This window comes from Myxocyprinus asiaticus, chromosome 41 (genome assembly GCF_019703515.2).
Source record: "Myxocyprinus asiaticus isolate MX2 ecotype Aquarium Trade chromosome 41, UBuf_Myxa_2, whole genome shotgun sequence".
NCBI classification, from domain to species: Eukaryota; Metazoa; Chordata; class Actinopteri; order Cypriniformes; family Catostomidae; genus Myxocyprinus; species Myxocyprinus asiaticus.
The window spans coordinates 6,690,877-6,709,295 of record NC_059384.1 but is presented as its reverse complement, the minus strand read 5'-3'; the positions used below and the strand labels follow the sequence as shown (position 1 = coordinate 6,709,295).

At 37.7% G+C, this 18,419-nt stretch overlaps 1 protein-coding gene across 1 annotated transcript in view; it reads right to left on the bottom strand.

Annotated features, from left to right (window-relative positions):
- dnah5l (dynein, axonemal, heavy chain 5 like) overlaps window positions 1-18,419 on the bottom strand; it is a 94,134-nt gene that overhangs the window by 12,234 nt on the left and 63,481 nt on the right. The window contains exons 47-67 of the mRNA XM_051682203.1: window positions 17,883-18,194; window positions 17,398-17,487; window positions 16,426-16,662; window positions 16,135-16,302; window positions 14,911-15,117; window positions 13,501-13,830; window positions 12,553-12,759; window positions 11,907-12,149; window positions 11,073-11,227; window positions 9,756-10,420; window positions 9,198-9,478; window positions 8,879-9,094; window positions 7,505-7,672; window positions 6,783-6,887; window positions 6,199-6,312; window positions 5,895-6,071; window positions 5,212-5,406; window positions 4,785-4,940; window positions 4,450-4,632; window positions 3,838-4,008; window positions 2,833-3,211 (exon numbers count right to left, since the gene is read on the bottom strand). Of these exons, the coding sequence (XP_051538163.1) occupies window positions 2,833-3,211; window positions 3,838-4,008; window positions 4,450-4,632; window positions 4,785-4,940; window positions 5,212-5,406; window positions 5,895-6,071; window positions 6,199-6,312; window positions 6,783-6,887; window positions 7,505-7,672; window positions 8,879-9,094; window positions 9,198-9,478; window positions 9,756-10,420; window positions 11,073-11,227; window positions 11,907-12,149; window positions 12,553-12,759; window positions 13,501-13,830; window positions 14,911-15,117; window positions 16,135-16,302; window positions 16,426-16,662; window positions 17,398-17,487; window positions 17,883-18,194 (4,759 nt within the window). The remainder of the gene's footprint in view (window positions 1-2,832; window positions 3,212-3,837; window positions 4,009-4,449; window positions 4,633-4,784; window positions 4,941-5,211; window positions 5,407-5,894; window positions 6,072-6,198; window positions 6,313-6,782; window positions 6,888-7,504; window positions 7,673-8,878; window positions 9,095-9,197; window positions 9,479-9,755; window positions 10,421-11,072; window positions 11,228-11,906; window positions 12,150-12,552; window positions 12,760-13,500; window positions 13,831-14,910; window positions 15,118-16,134; window positions 16,303-16,425; window positions 16,663-17,397; window positions 17,488-17,882; window positions 18,195-18,419) is intronic.

The window sequence follows — 18,419 nt, the reverse complement described above, 5'->3', positions numbered from 1 at the left end:
GTTTTCAGAGATATATGTTGAAATAAAAAATAAAAAAGATTTTCTTACCCCATTGGCAACTAGCTTTTTCTTATTTTAAGCATAAACCTCACTAAATTTAGTTTTAATTTTAAGATATATTAAACAGATTGTTTTAAGAATGTTTATCTATTTTTTTACTAAGAAACAACACAAACAATTTAAGAATATATATACACCGATCAGCCCCAACATTAAAACCACCTGCCTAAAATTGTGTAGATCCCCCTCATGCCGCCAAAACAGCGCCAACCTGCATCTCAGAATAGCATTCTGAGATGCTATTCTTCTCACCACAATTGTACAGAGCGGTTATCTGAGTTACCGTAGACATTGTCAATTCAAACCAGTCTGGCTGTTGATACTGTATCTCTCATCAACAAGGCATTTCAGTCCACAGAATTGCCCCTCACTGGATGTTTTTTGTTTTTGGCACCATTCGGAGTAAATTCTAAAGACTGTTGTGTGTGAAAATCCCAGGAGATCAGCAGTTACGGAAATACCCAAACCAGCCCATCTGAAAATGCCTTGTTGATGAGAGAGGTCAACAGAGAATGGCCTGACTGGTTCGAACTGACAAAGTCTACGGTAACTCAGATAACTTCTCTGAACAATTGTGGTGAGAAGAATAGCATCTCAGAATGCTATTCTGAGATGCGGGTTGGCGCTGTTTTTGTGGCACAAGGAGGACCTACACAAAATTAGGCAGGTGGTTTTGATGCTGTGTCTGTTCTGTGTGTATATATATATATATATATAGAGAGAGAGAGAGAGAGAGAGAGAGAGAGAGAGAGAGAGAGAGAGAGATACAGTTGAATTCAGAAGTTTACATACACCTTAGCCAAATACATTTAAACTAATTTAATCATAGAAAACATTCCCTGTCTTAGGTGAGTTAGGATCACTACTTTATTTTAAGAATGTGAAATGTCAGAATAATAGTAGAGATAATGGTTTATTTCAGCTTTTATTTCTTTCATCACATTCCCAGTGAGTCAGAAGTTTACATACAATATGTTAGTATTTGGTATCATTGCCTTTAAATTGTTTAACTTGGGTCAAACTTTTTGGGTAGCCTTCCACAAGCTTCTCACAATAAGTTGCTGGAATTTTTGCCCATTCCTCCAGACAGAACTGGTGTAACTGAGTCAGGTTTGTACGCCTCCTTGCTCACACATGCTTTTTCAGTTCTGCCCACACATTTTCTATCAGACTGAGATCAGGGTTTTGTGATGGCCACTCACCCTCACCCTTTTTCCTCCAAACATATCGACGGTCATTATGGCCAAACAGTTTAATATTTGTTTCATCAGACCAGAGGAAATTTCTCCAAAAAGTAAGATCTTTATCCCAATGTGCATTTGCAAACTGTAGTCTGGCTTTTTTATGGTGGTTTTTTGAGCATTGACTTCTTCCTTGCTGAGCAGCCTTTCAGGTTATGTCGATATAGGACTTGTTTTACTGTGGATATAGATACTTGTCTACCTGTTTCCTCCAGCATCTTCACAAGGTCCTTTGCTGTTGTTCTGGGGTTGATTTGCACTTTTTGCACCAAACGTTCATCTCGAAGAGACAGAATGCGTCTCCTTCCTGAGTGGCATGGTAGCTGCGTGGTCCCATGGTGTTTATACTTGCGTACTATTGTTTGTACTGATGAACGTGGTACCTTCAGGCGTTTGAAAATTGCTCCCAAGGATGAACCAGACTTGTGGAGGTCCACAATTTTTTTTTACATCCACAGGTATACCTCCAATTCAGTACACCTCCTTTCAGAAGCTAATTGGCTAATTGTCTAAAGGCTTGACATCATTTTCTGGAATTTTCCAAGCTGCTTAAAGGCACAGTTAACTTAGTGTATGTAAACTTCTGACCCACTGGAATTGTGATATAGTCAATTAAAAGTGAAACAATCTGTCTGTAAACAATTGTTGGAAAAATTACTCATGTCATGTACAAAGTAGATGTCCTAAACAAAAAAAAAAACATAGTTTGCGAATATTAAATATGTGGAGTGGTTAAAAAATGAGTTTTAATGACTTCAACCTAATGTAAACTTCTGACTTCAACTATTTATTTGTATATATATATATATATATATATTATATATATTTTTTTTTTCACATTTAGAATAATAGTAAAGTCATCAAAACTATGGAATAACGTAAATGGAACTATGGGAATTATGTTGTGGCTAAACAAAATCCAAAATAAATCAAAACTGTGTTATATTTTAGCATCTTCAAAGTAGTCACCCTTTGCCTAGAATTTGCAGACATGTACTCTTGACATTTTCTCAACCAAATTTTTGAGGTATCACCCTGGGATGCTTTTTAAACAGTATTGAAGGAGTTCCCATCTATGTTGGGCACTTATTGGCTGCTTTTCTTTATTAAGTCATCAATTTCAAAAACAATTTTTTTTTTTTTTATTAAATTTTAGTTTTATAATGAAAAAAATATGGTGGCACAATGATATTTTTGTCTACAAAACTAATTTCAAACATTTAAGCATACGCCTTCAAATCAAAAGATTTTTTAAGGTCATGAGAAACATTTCAGTCAAGTGTTTCAAAACTTTTGACCGATAGTGTATGTGTGTTTGTATATATATATATATATATATATATATATATATATATATATATATATTTATTTATTTATATTTATTTATTTATTTTATGCTGTGTTGTTCTGTGCTTTGTTGCTTAATCACATTAAAGCTAACTGCTCTTAAAATTAAGTGGGATTATTGTGTGCTTTAAATGTTAGAGTAAACATAGACAACCCATCATTTGAAAAGCATTATGATCCAAACCTTTGATGAATGTCTGGAACTCGCTGTGGGAGATGTTTTTGGCCTGTAGGTCTATCTTCAAGGTCAGCAGCAGCGTGAAAAGGAACTTGTGACTTTCATAAAGTCCTCGAGCAGTGTAGCGAAACACCTCGTAAGTGAGGTACTCCATGATGGAACTGAGTCTTTTAGCTGTGATTGGGGACTTTGGAGACTTTTCCATGGACATGTCAAAAATGCCCAGGAACTGACGTAGTGAGGTTTGGTACATGACATTGACCAGGCTCATCTCCACAATCAGGAAATAGAGGATGCTCCCTCTGGTGGCCACTGGACGGTACTCCTCTCGTGTGAGATTGATCTTGATTTCTGTGTCTGCAGCAACTGCGAGCTTGTCACTCACCTGGGGGAGAGTGCAAGAATTAAGCCATTAAACATACTTAATTGGTGCATTGTTTTGTTGTTAGAATCTAATTAAAATATCTGTTTAATTTCCCACTGTTTTTAGACAACATTTATGCAAGATTTGACTGAGTTTAAAAAAGGATAATGAGGCAAAATAGGGTTAATCCTATTTCATACTTCCCCTATATATAATGTGATGACAGTTTGGAATATCCCAAAAGAAGATTACTCTTAGAATAAACAAACATTTTATAAATTAATTAAAGGGATAGTTCACACTAAAATTAAAATTCTGTCAACATTTACTCACCTTCATGTTGATTCAAACCTGTATGACTTTCTTCCTTCCGTGGAATACAAGAGGAGATGCAGAATGACAGTTTCATTGCATAGGAAAAAAGATGCAATGAAAATGAATGGTAGATGAGCCTGCCATTCTGCCTAACATCTCCTTTCGTGTTTAAGGGAAGAAAGTCACCTGCTTCATGTTAATGTTATCAAAACTATGTAGCAACCAGATTAAGAATAACAGGAAGTGTTACCAATAGAACAAAATAACAAATATAGTGACAGATGTTTTTTGTGAGTCAGTCCCTATAAAAATCATGACACTAAATACCGTACCTCCTCTGCTGTGGTCTTTGTGACTCTGAGCACCTCAATAAGAGATTCATCTTCCACCAGAGAGCCCTGAGTGCTGGTCAGCCTGCATAGAAGATTGTTTTCTAACTCCTGCATCTTCCTCTTGTTCGATGTCACTTCCTCCAAGAGCTTCACACGCTCGGCTTCCATTTCCTTGATTGAAAAAATATTTGATCAAATGTCTGAAGACTACACTGGAAACATTAAAAGATTTTTGAGATCACACAATGGTACAACTCTTTGGAGAGCATCTAGGCACCTTTCAGTACTCTGAGAAACTTGCTCTTAGTTCCTCCAAGAACTCTAAGGACTAAACGGTTCCTTCAGTAACCCCATCAAAGTTTCGAGGGACTTAAGATATATATTGAGGTTCCTTAAGGACATAATCAGATATTTGAGACTCCTTAAAATGGTGTCTAGAAGTTCCTCAGAAGGCGCCCAACAGTGTGGCATCTGAAGACCCTTAAACAGTGCCTTGAGATTCTATAAGTAACCTAAAGTATTAAACTTAGGTGCATAACACACCTCGCACCGTTTCCACTAAGTTTCCACCAAAGCATTGTGGTGCCAAGTTTTGCACAGGCTCAGACTTGCCTTTTTCTCTATGAGAATGACTCGGCCGAGTAACTGGTCCTCCAAGCCCTTCATAGTGACTGTAAAATCTACCACTGCAGTTTTAGCACTGATCTCTGGACTGTACGCGGGATTGGCCAATTTAGTCGTGATGTAGAGATTAAATTCCTTCATCACATCCACCTCTTTGTCTCCTACTTTCACCTAAAAGAGGAGAAAAGGTCTTAATTGGTTTCTTAACACCCAGCGAAGTTGGAGACCATGTGTCTGGTATTATGGAAGGTTCAGAAATGTTGCAGTGTAAAAACACAAGTTCAGTCTTTAAAGCAGTGATCCAGAATAATCACAGGACCTACTTTATAAGTTTTCCCAGACTTTATGAAGTTCTTCTCCAAAATGTTATCAAGCACTGGATCAAGCTCTTCCCCCACATCCTCTATGAGCAAAGGTCTGCCCAGAGACAGGCAGTCTTCCAAGTGAGTTCGGAAATATTTGTGGTTAAGAGATGTCACCTGATGGCAACACAAATAGAAGTTAAAGTGACTGAACATTTACTGACAAGTAGATTCTTTGCTTAATTGACAGCTATTTAGCAAAGCAGAAACCTCCTCAAAAAGCCTACTGGAAGTAAAGTGTGAGCCCACCACTTTCATTCAAAGTAGCTACATTGAATTATTAGTAACTATGGTGTTGATATAAATATTATTTATGATAATATATTCATACAAAAATGCCTAGACAAACATTTACAGTCAGGCTCAGACTAAAAACAGAAACTGGTACCTGTAGGTCATTATTATTTTCACGGTTCTTGATCCAGATCTTGCCTTGTCCCTGAGGGTCAATGAGCAGAGGATAACGAGAAGCCTTTGTTACGATGATGCCATTCTGAATGGACAGGTCATCGTTAGGAAGACCCTGCAGGTTCCATTCTCCTATAGTGGCGTTGTCCACCAGCATACTGATCAAATTCAGGTTCTGTGGGGGAAAACATTAATACAATTTCATAATATTAATAAATAATAAAAATTACTTACATAAGCTTTCTTCCAGGTAATTAGAGCATGGATAGAAAGATGGATGTCTGGATCAATCAATGAATGAACCAATGACAGAATAACAGAGCTTCTATTAAGTGAGGCAAATAATGGATAGAGGATGAATGGATGATGAATGGATGGATGGATGGAATCAAGCTTTGGATCAAGCATTTGATGATGGATCAAAGAAGGAATAACATACAATCCTAACAAAAACTTGGAGTTTCTTGTAATTGGGGCACAAATGAATGAACAAATTAACAAACAAATGCATAAATCAATCAATCAATCAAGCAGTAGCAGACTATTCTCATAACAAGCTTGAAGTTTCTTGTAATAAGAGCATGAATGAATGAACGAATACAGAAATGAACAAACAAACAAACAAATCAGTTAAATATAACTATTTTTTTCCTAAAGTCATACCTCACTGTAAGGGATGTGGCAGATATTCATTTCTTTCTTCCACTGTTGCATGAGAAGGTTGCGGTACTCCTGGTTGAAAGGCCCAGCATACGACAGAAATCCAGTGGCCAATAACACATCGCCCACCAAATCTGTGATTTGCCTCTGGAACTGAGTACTGCTCTCTGTCCAGCGAACCTATCACACACATGAAAGCATGCAAATACAGTGGCTCTAAGTTACACTTAAAAGTGTATCAGTTTCACAAAATATCAAATAAAAGTGACTTCTGCAACAATTGGAATCCTATAGCGAATTTGCAAACCTTTTCTCCACCAAGTCCATCTATAAGTGCGACAGCATTGGACATCTTCTTCCTGCATGCCTCAGCATCCTCCAGCAGGGCCAATTTCTCCTCCATGGCAGCATCATAAATAGCCTGTGCAAACAAATGTATATAAACATTGATCTGAGATTTCAATCATTTAAATATACATTATAAAACTGTTTATACAACAGTTGTATAATGGCATTCCAAGAGTTCTAATATTAAGCATAACAGAATATTGTATTAGAACAGTATATCACAAAATGCTGCAGGCATTCATTGATGCTCAGTGTGTACTCTTTTAATTACACTTTGGTTGATTTCATTTTATTATTTTTTCATGTGGAATATACTTAAAGATCTGTAATGCAGTTTCTTCAGGGCAGTACTAAATTACAAAAATCCAAAGACAATTTTTGTGATCTCTCATTTTAAATGCTACATGTCTTACAGATTCTGCAAGGGGTATGTATACTTATGAACACAACTGTATGTTACTCTACATTATTCATTTGTGTGTAGAACTGTTGTTTAAATCCTGATCGCGCTGTTGTTCTGAATACCAGCACGGCTGTGATTACCTGAGCATCGTTCAGCTCTTTCTGCTTCATGTCCAGCTGTTCTTGAGCCTTTGACAGTTCTTCCTGTGCCACGGTCAAACGTGCCTCTTGAAGCTTTAGGTTAGCCTGCAATACATGGTCATTATTATACAATCATGCTCATAAACTCACAAAAATCTCTTACCTATATTTCAAAAGTAGTTTCACTGTGCTTAGAGGTCTGAGAAGCACGTCTAATCTCGGCACAAAGTCTAAAATCAGTTCCTGCATTTGCAGTTTGGGGATTCCACCAGCAGATGATATTAAAGAGCTATCAATCACTTTTAAAACCATGATTTGTGTGTCAGTAGATCAATAATAATAATCATACGTTTATTTTGTATAGCGCCTTTACAAAGCTCAAGGACGCTATAAAGAAATTAAACATAAAACATTCAACCGAGAAACATTTAACAAATATACATTACAAAACATCAAGCATCCGCTAACAACCATCAAGACTGCAGGTAAGACAGGCCGATAGAGAACACATCTTTCGTAATTTTATGCTTACTTTAAAGAAAAACATGTCAAAATTTTGGAAACATTGCAGATTCTTTGCATTTACAACAAATTTAAATAGATTTTATGTCCTTTGTTTTTCAAGTGCAACTCCTAAAACAGACACTTTTATATGTTTCAAATACCTCTTTAGTTATTAATAAATACACTACTCAAAGTGAGACTGTGGAATATGATATTACCTTTAGGGGCAGAACTTCCTTATTGATGCCATAGAATTCCACCATTGCCTTAATCCAGGAATAGAGTCCCGCTACATTACCACAGGTCTTCTTGACAGTTTCTAGGTTAAAATCTTCCATAGCCATATATGGAGCAAGCAGCTCGACTGTCTCCTCTGTAATAGTGTCCTTTAAAAAAATAACAAAAATATAATTGATGGTACAATAGCGTTGCATTATGAAAACATTTCAAATCAGACTTTTAATTCAGAACATCATTAGTAACCATATTAAGATTTTAATTTTTTTTCAGAAAATCGCCACCACAGTGCTACAGTGTTGTGCATGGATACAAGGGTTTTCTGAGTGGCTTTAAGCATATTGCTATGTGGTTTTTAGGGCTTCAGGATGGTTGTTAGGGAATTGGTGTTGAGATGGTTGCTTACTGGCTTACCCAAATGATCTTGATGATATTATAGTTTCTATATGGCAAAGGTCCATCCTTCAATGTAAGTCTATGAGATTTTTTTTTTATCCACTTTTTCATCCAGCAGGTGAAAAAAGTGAACGCTTTGAAAAGCATTTGTAAACCTCTCCTCAGTGATTGCATGATTCAAAATATGAGCCAAAGTTAAACATTTTGTGTATGGGTTTTTGAAAAAAGTCAGCTATAAATCAAGATGTCTAATCATTGCTTGATTTCACTTCAACTGTGCAAACTATGTGACTTTGATGGCTTTATATATAAAACACTGTCACACTGGCCTAAGGTTGCTCTATACATGGATCATTACCAGGGCACTTTGTGTTCATCTCTCTACAGATGACAGCCGCTATAATTCTGTTTACATAGTCTAAACAGATGCATGTTTAAGAAACCACTAATCCATTTCCCAAAATGCACCCCTTCTAAAAATAGACATGCTGACATTGAATGGCAGAAGTCTATATATAATAAATGATAAATATGAGAAGGGGGGTTTCCACTGAAACAGCTTTGAAGATATTGAATGGCAGTAACAAAAGAATTCATGGAGTTCCATATTGGTGACATTATACTGTAGCTGTGTCCCAAATGATGCACTGTACACTGTACATCTTAATGCTGATCTTTTCCACACAACGAAAGCAGGCAATTACTAGGGGCTGTCAACCTCCAAAAAAGGCACCAGAAAAGCACCTTAAAAGTAGGTTATTAGACGAATGTGCTACACATGTGTTACAAGTCTTCTGATGCAACACCATGGCTTTGTTTGAGGAACAGACCAAAAGATTTGGAATACAGAGCATGGGTCATATAGACTAAATTTAGGGTACTTTTATAGAGATCCCTTTATAGAGAGCCCTACCTACATGTTTAATGAAGATTTGATCAATACCACAGTGTTGCCTGACCTTGTTGAAGTTCAACAGCATGCTGAGGAACCCTGTATTGTTCATCAGTTTGAGGGCTTCAGCCCAGGAAGGTTTCACGCAAAGTTTCTCAGGGTCCATGGTGACAGGATCTATCCGTCGCTGTAACAGCAGCAGCACGCAGTCCATGATTCGCATGATGAGATGTGGAGGCTTCCCCAGCTTACGCACTGTCGCAATGTCAGCGGGCTTTAAAGTCTAGAAACCGCATTTAAAATGAAGTTGGTGACAAATTCATTTATGGTCTTAAAGTCAACATGAAATGGTCAAAGAAATCCATCTAGTGCATGTTAGCACCTACCTGCAGTGCAGTCTCAGCTGCTGCTAATGCCGGTTTGGCTGCCTCTAGTTTGGACTCAGCCACCTTCTTCTCCCCCTCTATTTCGTCAACAATGGCCTGGGCCTTGTCTTTCACCTTCTGTACCTGAGTCTTCACCTTTGCTGCGGCCTGTGCTTTGACAGTGACCTCCTCCAGAACCCCATTTGCTTTCCGGGTGGCCACATCCAACACCTTCTCCTTCTCTGCTAGCTCTACAGACAGCTGATTAACAGACTGCTCTGCCTCCATGAGTCGCTCGAGACCTGCAGATGAGTTTGTAGAGTTTCTCAAATAAACAGATGAAGTCAAGAAGGCTCAATTATTCATCCATCCATCCATCCATCCATCTCTATCAACTGTATCTATCTGAATTGCTGTTTTGAAATGATCACAAGTACACCACTCTAGACATAAATCTGACAGTGAAAATGCTGAAGAAACCAAACTGAGAGCATTGCCGCCCTTGTTTAATCCATATCACGATAAAGAAAAAAATAAAATAAATGCAAAAACAAAATTAAAACAGACATAATTGCAAACCTGTGTTCATTCTGCTTGCCAGCATTCCCACATGCTCAATTTTCTCAGAGTAAACCGTCTGGTACCCCTTGATAAATGTCAAGTAGGATTTGGGGGTCACATAGGTCTGACGTCTAAAGCGCTGGAAATACTCTGTCGAGATCTCAGCCACCATATCCTGGAACATTCCCATTGTTTCTACAACACTCTTCTTCACCTCATCTGAACATTTGAGTGAATAGTTGGAGAGGAAGTGCTGAGCCACGGCCACCAAAGCATCTCGGGGCCAACGCTGGAACCAGTCAACAGTGCAGCCGGAAATGAGCCCGGGGAACTTCAGGGCCCGGGAACGCAATTTCTCACCAACCGGAGAGAAGCAAAGAGCCACATGGAGGTTACTACGCACTCTGGACAGGAAGTAGTTGTAAAGATTGTCTACGGTTGGTGGGCAGCGTGGGAGTTCCTTCTTCATGATGGGAATAAGACTCTGTGTGATTTCATCAACCTCATCTCGAGCAAACAGGTTAGAAACTTCTCCAGATGCCAGCACGTTGTTCATATACTCTAGAAAAGCTTCGTCCTTGATGTCGTTGTCTGTGAAGATGAAAGTGACACCCTTCCCTTCCAAACCTGCAATTCTGTACAGGGCTTTCAGGTCCTCAATTAGATTACTCACATTATATGTTCTGTAAGGGATGAAATTATGTTAAATCTGTTAAAAGATGTTGTTTTGATGATATGATAATTTTAGTAGCACAATGAAGTAAAAAGCTACTGCATTGTTACCTTGGTACCAAAAAATGAGTAAAAATGGGTTCTCTGATTTAGAGGCCATTTACCCTGCTAAAAAAGACCAGCTTAACCAGCATGCAATTACCATGCTGGTCTAGGCTGGTTTATGGTGGCTAGTGCTGGTTTGGTGCTGGTCTAGCTGATGGAGCAGCATAGCCATGCTTTTCATCAGCAAAACCTAACTGGTGAAGCTGGTTGATCAGCATGGTCTTTCTAATACAGCTGGTCAAGCTAGTTTAAAAGCCTGGTGGGGACACCAGCACTCCAGCATCCCATGCTGGCGGACCAGCACCAAAAACACAACATAAGCTGGTGACCAGCTAGGCTGGTCTTTTCAGCAGGGCAGAGGTCGTTCAGACAGAACACATTCTTCCATTAAACAAAGCTAGATGCGGCGCAGAAAATGGAACAGAATGCAGGTGTCACAAGACGTGTTTTTAGATCTTGAAGTTCTTGTTACATCTTAAATATGAATATTAATTTAACTTTATTTGTGTCTTTGAGAATAGCGGAATTCAAATATAAAAGCAGCTGTAGTGTTCTCACCGTGTCATTGTTATCTGAAAGCTCTGGTATCCAGCTATGAAGGATGCAAGTCGGGTGAGGCTCTGTTTTCCAGAACCCCCAACTCCAACCAGCAGAGCATTACCTCGAGGTGTCCGGATTATCCGAGAGATCTTCATTAAGTGGATCATAGCATCCTGTAAAACCAAAAGGAGGCATGCTTGCAATTATCAACTATTGATGATAAAATAGTATCTCATCGCAGAGGGGAGGATCTCAGCTTTCTAATGACACCTAGACTGAGCTTCTAGTCCACTTGGGCCGAAATGTTGGATGAAACAATGGGGGTGGTGCATGAACTTAAAAATAGGCAGAATGTCTATGGATGAGCACATCTGTGATGGCTGAGATGTGTTAGAGCGCCACCTACATTTCAGATCTGCATTTTGTGATGAAAGGTGATAGAGGAAAAAAAAAATCCTAGTACTTCCTGCCATCTAGTGGAATGAAATAAGACTTTTTGCAATGAACAGAACCAGAAATAACATGCTTACAAAGTTAGGACAAAAAAAAAAAAAAAAAAGTCTTAAGACTTAAGATTGTAAATATATATAATATTATTATTTGGAGTTTAAGGGAGTTTTCTTCATGTCAAAATAATTTTTTTTTTAAATAATTGTTTCACCCCAAATATGCAGAAAATTAAGATGCATATTTCCAATAGTACAATATACAGTAAGTGTTTAAAAAGAGACAAATAAATTATAGTTTGTCAATTATAATTTAACAATTCAAAAGCTATCAAAAATCATAAGTAATAAGTGCTGTTATTATTATAAAATAACTTGAGAAACATTATAATGTTTTTCTACCAACCTCAAAGAAGACCAGATCCATGGCCGCTCCTCTAACAGTTTCATTATACTGCTGTTGAAATACAGAGAGGCGCTCTGACAGGGCTTTGAAGGAGGGAATGGGCTCATAGATTTTCGGTGTCTCAGCCTCTGCATCTTCAGGTTCATCTCCCGTCATCTCTGGAGCGTCCCGCAGGAAGTCCACAAAATACTCTTCCCATGACCCACACTCCAAAATACTAGGACCATGATCCTTTTCTGTGATCTAAACCACATCAAAGCAGAAAAGAAATTACACAATTAATATAACTAAAACATCTGTACATCTATACCTGATAAAAGTAATATTAGCATAATTTAATATATAGTATACTGTTATTCCATTATATTCTCTGTTATATACATAATTAACCAGTATCACTTTCTTTCTTCCGTGGAGAACAAAAGGAGTTGTAAGACAGAATGTTAGCCTAAGGCTTCATTCACTTTCATTGCATGTAAAAAGATCCAACAAAAGTGAATGGTGACTGAGATGTTCAATCCTTAACATTCAGCTTTTTATGTTCCATAGAAGAATGAAACTCATATGGTTTGTAAATGACAAACAGGGTGAGTAATTACATTTTTTTTTTTTGGTGAACTATCCCTTTAGGATTTACTTGACTCACCCTCTCCAAAATGGAATTGAATGTGTCTCTGTCCTTCTGATCGATGAAACGGTCTGCAATGACTCGTGAGCACTCATGGCGGAACAGAGACGCCAGCAGTTGAGGTGTCGAACACACTTCTGCTCCCACAGTGAGAATGCCCTGCCATATCCTGCTAAGGTCACGCAGGTTAAAAATGTAGTGGAACTTTGCCGGGGAAGGCAGCATCTGAGAACAAACATGTTAAGATAATATTAACTTTTCATCATGTTTTGGTAAAAACACTGTTTACTGCAGAGCTCTCTGGCCAGTCGTCAAGAATTTAAGGAATGATGTACAGTCAACCGGTCATTATCGCAAAATAACACAAACAGGGTGATCAGGAGTTTAACTAAAGCTGAGCACTGTATTGGAGCTCACAGCTAACCTTGAAGCAGACTGACCACAAGAGGGAGCCATTCTCTAATCATTTGGACATACTGATGCTTTGGCCAAATATATACATGTTCTTTATTAATAATATTTAACAATAACAATAATAATGTTTTACCTATATTGTATTGTATATCTATATTCTTTCTCAAACGATCCTGTATCTATTCTGAATACTCATAATTAAGGTTTCAAACCCATTATTATTAATTCTGTTAATGGAAAACACATATGGAGGAGAAAACATTACAGATACAGATATGTGCCATATAGAAGAATGCATATGAAGCTGCATATAGGCTATAGCACGATGGTGTTTGTGTAAAGAAACACACGCATGAGCCTTCAGATACATCTGACAGTCTTGCAATAGACGCTGAAAAAACTACACGATGAATGGCAACAATCAAAGTTGTCCTTCTAGCGCTTGTTTACATGGAAATAAACAACTGGAAAACAGCGCAGACAGAGGCAAAAACACAGCTCGGGGTGAGCAGTCCTTTACACTTCAATAAAGACTTTTGATTATGGCAGTACCTTGGCTTTGACTGCCTGCCACACTCTCCTGGAGGTGGGCACGAGGGCAGCCGCCAGTGAGCACACCTCCTGTAAGAAACCTCTTTCCGGGCAGAAATAACCACTGGCCAATGTGTCGAAGATCTTATCTATGGAGGAGTTGGAGGGCAGAGTGCAGTTAAACACACTGAACTTGCGTTTGAGTCGCTGGGGGATGTCATTGCGGCCGCCACCGGGGTGGATCATAGCGGCCACCAGCTGTAGATCAATTATGCTGGTGAATTCACCGGGCCGCTCCAGGCAGTAGAAGCCTCCCTGCTCCATCAGCTGACGAACAATCTCGTTAGTGATCTGAGAGATGAAACACACACACACACACACACACACACACACACACACACACAAATAAGGAGGCTCAGTTAAGGCAAACGAAAAAGATTGCTTGTTTAGAGTTGATATAACCTCAATCAGAAGGGGACATTTTTGCTCTCATCATTAAGGGTGGACTCATAGATAGTCATGATTAATTTATTCCACAAGTAAAAGCGTCCAATTACAAGGGATTAATAAGATCAAGCAAGAAATATTCGGCTGGTCATTTGAACTCAACATGGCGATGCTCATGAATATGCACACAGCACCATAATTAAAATAAAGCAGCTTTTTCTCTTAGACTGATATGTCGTGTCATCTGATACTATTCTACTATTTCTATTTCGTTCTGTTTAAAAGTTTAGCAATAGCAAAATAACCAATGTGTGGACCTTTAAAACTTAAAGGTGCTGTAAGTGATTCATGAAGAGGTATGCAAAAAAATGTCACACTCCCTGAAAAATATTAATGAAAAAAGTGTCGTGAGATATCTCACCTGTCTCTGTGACAGCTCTAGACTCTATAAACAGCAATCAAAAATGTGTCCACGGTCAATGACGCTTTCTGCCTGTCAATCATTTTGCGCATTCTCGTAGTATTGTAGTTGCAGCGAATTATTGAAGTTTAAAGCCATTTTTATGCCATGCTGCTTATAACAGTTGTCAGTTGAGGGCGCTATTTTGCTGCTGTTGTTTTTTTACAACCGTTTCTGCTCGATATCTGTCTCAATAAAAATCATTTGGTCTCTTTGAAAATGCAGGTTTTGGAAAGGGGGGGGGAGCGTGGCTAATCCAACTGCTCAGCTTGTGGAAATTCTAGAATGGCTAAAATCGCTTACAGCACCTTTAACAAACTTCTTTTTGTGAAATGTTTTGCTTGAAAAGTGTGATTGTGCTATCTCTCTTGAAAATAAATGGCACTTTGTTTGATATTTTATCAAATGCAATGATTAAGTGTGGATTAAGTGTCTAAATACTTTTAGGCCCAAAGTATGTTTATTTTGGGCTTTCAATGGACGCTTTTTGATCTTGACCAAAATAACAGCATTTGACACCTGACCTGATCGCCCCACTCATTGATAACTGGCATGTTGATGTCATCAATGAAGACGGTCATCTTCTTCCCTGCAGGAGGTCCATAGGTGGTGCCCATGCGTTTGTCTATGTAACTCTCAATGGTCTGCTGGAACATGCCAGGCTGGGTGGCAGAGGAGAAGTTCAGACTTTTGCTTAAATATGTTTCCGGATCGTACTTGCTGGTGTAGCCCTGCAGAGAGGTTTGGATAACATGATTCACCCATTACTCAGATGCCTTTTTCTTTAATAAATATACACTATACAAAAATATACACAGTGACCTAAAAATATGCTTCATTTAAAACGTATAAATGAACTGGTTTTAGACATGTCAAAATATAACTTAAAAAGACTAAATCAACTTGAATCAACCATTATGTTACACATTTTTAATGGTTCAAGTTGAAATAGAACCTCAAGGTAACAACTGAAGGTTACTACTTTTTAGAACATAGCCATTAAAATGCTCGATCCACACTGAATTATTTTAATTTTATTTTTGAGTTCAGTTAAAGGAATATTCTGGGTTCAATACAAGTTAAGCTCAATCGACAGCATTTGTGGCATTATATTGATTACCAATTCATTTTGACTTGCCCCTTCTTTATATATATATATATATATATATATATATATATATATATATATATATATATATATATATATATATATATATAAAAAAAGGAAAAATCTGGATTCCAGTGAGGCACTTACAATGGAAGTGAAGGGGGCCAATCCATAAACATCAAAATACTCACTATTTCAAAAGTATAGCCACAAGAAGTAAACAATATGTGTTAAAATGATTTTCGAATGATAAAATCGCATACTAATCTCTTCTTTGTAAAGTTATAGGCAATTTTACAACTTCGTTGCCATGACGATATAATGTCAACACAACCTAAAACCCTAAAATGACTGTAAAAATTAAACATCTTTACAGCTCAAATAATACATGAGTTTTAACATAAGAATTAATATAAGTGATTTTATAAAATTATAAGCTTCACATTTCTGCTTTAAACCTTCCAAAAATTGGCCACATTCACTTCCATTGTAAGTGACTCACTTTAACTTTTAAGGAGTGTATAGTGAAGGAAAATGCAAAATAGTGCAGACGAATGCAAAAATTAGTTAGGTGTGACCGGCCGCTTACTCTGCTGATAAAAAAATAAAATAAAATGGATTATTTAAAAAAGACACACACCTTGATCATGACAGTCTTGGCAGTTCCCTGTTCACCAATGAGCAGGACAGCTTTGCCTTGTTTCATTATGGTTTGCATCAGGAAGTCAGTCCGTATATTGTCGACATTCGGTACAAGAATGGAGCCATAGTCAGGAACCATGTCTTTGGGATAGTGGTACTCTGGCACCTAATCATGACATTACAATCAAAATATATAATTAATTATAACTAATGACATGCCAAAGCATGATCCATACATTATACAGAAAACACTGATTAATATTTGCGGTCATCAATAGCATGATTTTACCCTTTTTGACCAAAGTTCCCATTCTCCAGTCTCATTGACCACAAACTCAAATATAGTCTGTTCCCCCTGTGTGTTGGGCAGGTCCAGACTGGCAGAGTGCTTTTTAAGGAACGCTTCCATCTTGGATCGATCATCCAGTTCCAGCAAAGCACCAACAGACCACATGACAGCAAATAGGAAGAGACGGTTGATGTGAGCCGCTGTTAGGTGTTTCTCCTCAACAGCTGGCAACAGGCCCTGTAATTTCAGCATGTAAAACAAATAAAGAGCAGTGTGCTTTCAGTTGCATATAAAGACATAATACAGTCAAACAATTTCCATTCTGTTGAAGACTGAAAACTTAAAACGATAGTTCACCTAAAAATTAAAATTCTACTGTCACCCTCATGATTACTCATGATCATGTTTTTACCCATATGACTTATTTTCTTTCATAGAACACAAAAGGTAATGTAAGGCATAACGTAAGTCTCAGTTCGTTATTTCCTTCAATTTTGATATGGATAGGCTCAGTCACCATTGCATATTTTCCATACAATGAAAGTGAAAATGAGGATTTTCATCATTAGATGAACTATCCCTTTGAACTTATAAAATGGATAGTTCTGTCTCTAAAATGTGATTGGATGAGCTACAAATCTGGTTAAAATGATATACGCACACATGTGATCGCATATCAATTGAATTCTGTATTAACATTACAAGTCTATACTGTATATGTACAACATCCTCATCAGTTACAGTTATGCTAATGCATTGTACCTATTATTAGCAGAAGAATTGTTTATTACGATTATTTTTAATAAATGATTAATAAATGAAAATATTTACAAAAAATGTGTGTTTTTATCATACTGCTGTTGCCGTCACATGAGGCAGTGTGTTAAGATTATTTTTCACCACTGTTTCCTGTGGCTAAATGCTTTATTACATGATGCATGAAAATTATTGTGACTTAGCATCACAGTTTACCTGTAGTAGATCAATGGTCTGCTTGATGTACATGCATTCCAGTAGCTGCATTTTGGGGGAAACTGCAGTGGAGATGAAATTCATCAGATCCTGTGAAAAACATAGATGTTTAGCATGTGCAGGCAGACAATAAGCATGTGAATAAAACGAAAAGGAAAATATAATCCAAAGTTAATTTTTAACATTTTAGGTGTTAGACATTGAATTGTTCTTTATGTTCAAATCATATGTCAATAGTCAGAGTGTACAAAATGTCCTCTCTGACCTTCCCCTAGGCAATGTACACTTAAAACAATATATATATATATATATATATATATATAAATCAATGGATCTTTTCATATTCATAAACCACTTAACAGCACATGTGGCTTAAACGCTTTACAAAGAAAGTTGTACAGGTGTCGAGCAAAATGAGGCTGAGTAAACCTTTTTTGGATGAATTACAACGCAGCTTTTACACTGCCTGCATGTCTAGCTGTCACCTGATAGACAGAGTTGAAAGAGGCTAGAAGCACATCAGCTTGTGTTGCTGGAATCTTCTGCAGCCAAGCCTGTAGTATGGGTTGCCAGTCCAGAACAGAGGAGCTCATGAAGACCATTCCATTGCGGGACACAGTGGCAGGAGATGCATTGTCGATGTTGTGTGGCTCAAAAACCACCTTGCAATTTGGTGCCATTGGTATACGATCACCATTAGCAAGGGTAAGGGTCTTGTTGTCATCTAGAACGGAGTTGAGGTTTTCGATCCAGATTGCGTCAACTGGGCCATCAAGAACAATCCATATGTGTTCGCCCTGTGGAATGTTTACCATAATGCAAATTAATTGCACAATTTTTTTGGTACAAGTGAATGTCATGTGTAGCAGGCTATTTAGTGGTACAGTACATGAAACCAGACAATAAATGCATACTATGCAATTGAAGTTGTGTCAAGCTAATTGAAATTTCACATCACTCATTACTATGATTATAAGTAATATACCATTATTATTACAGCAATAAGAGTTGACCCCATGTTA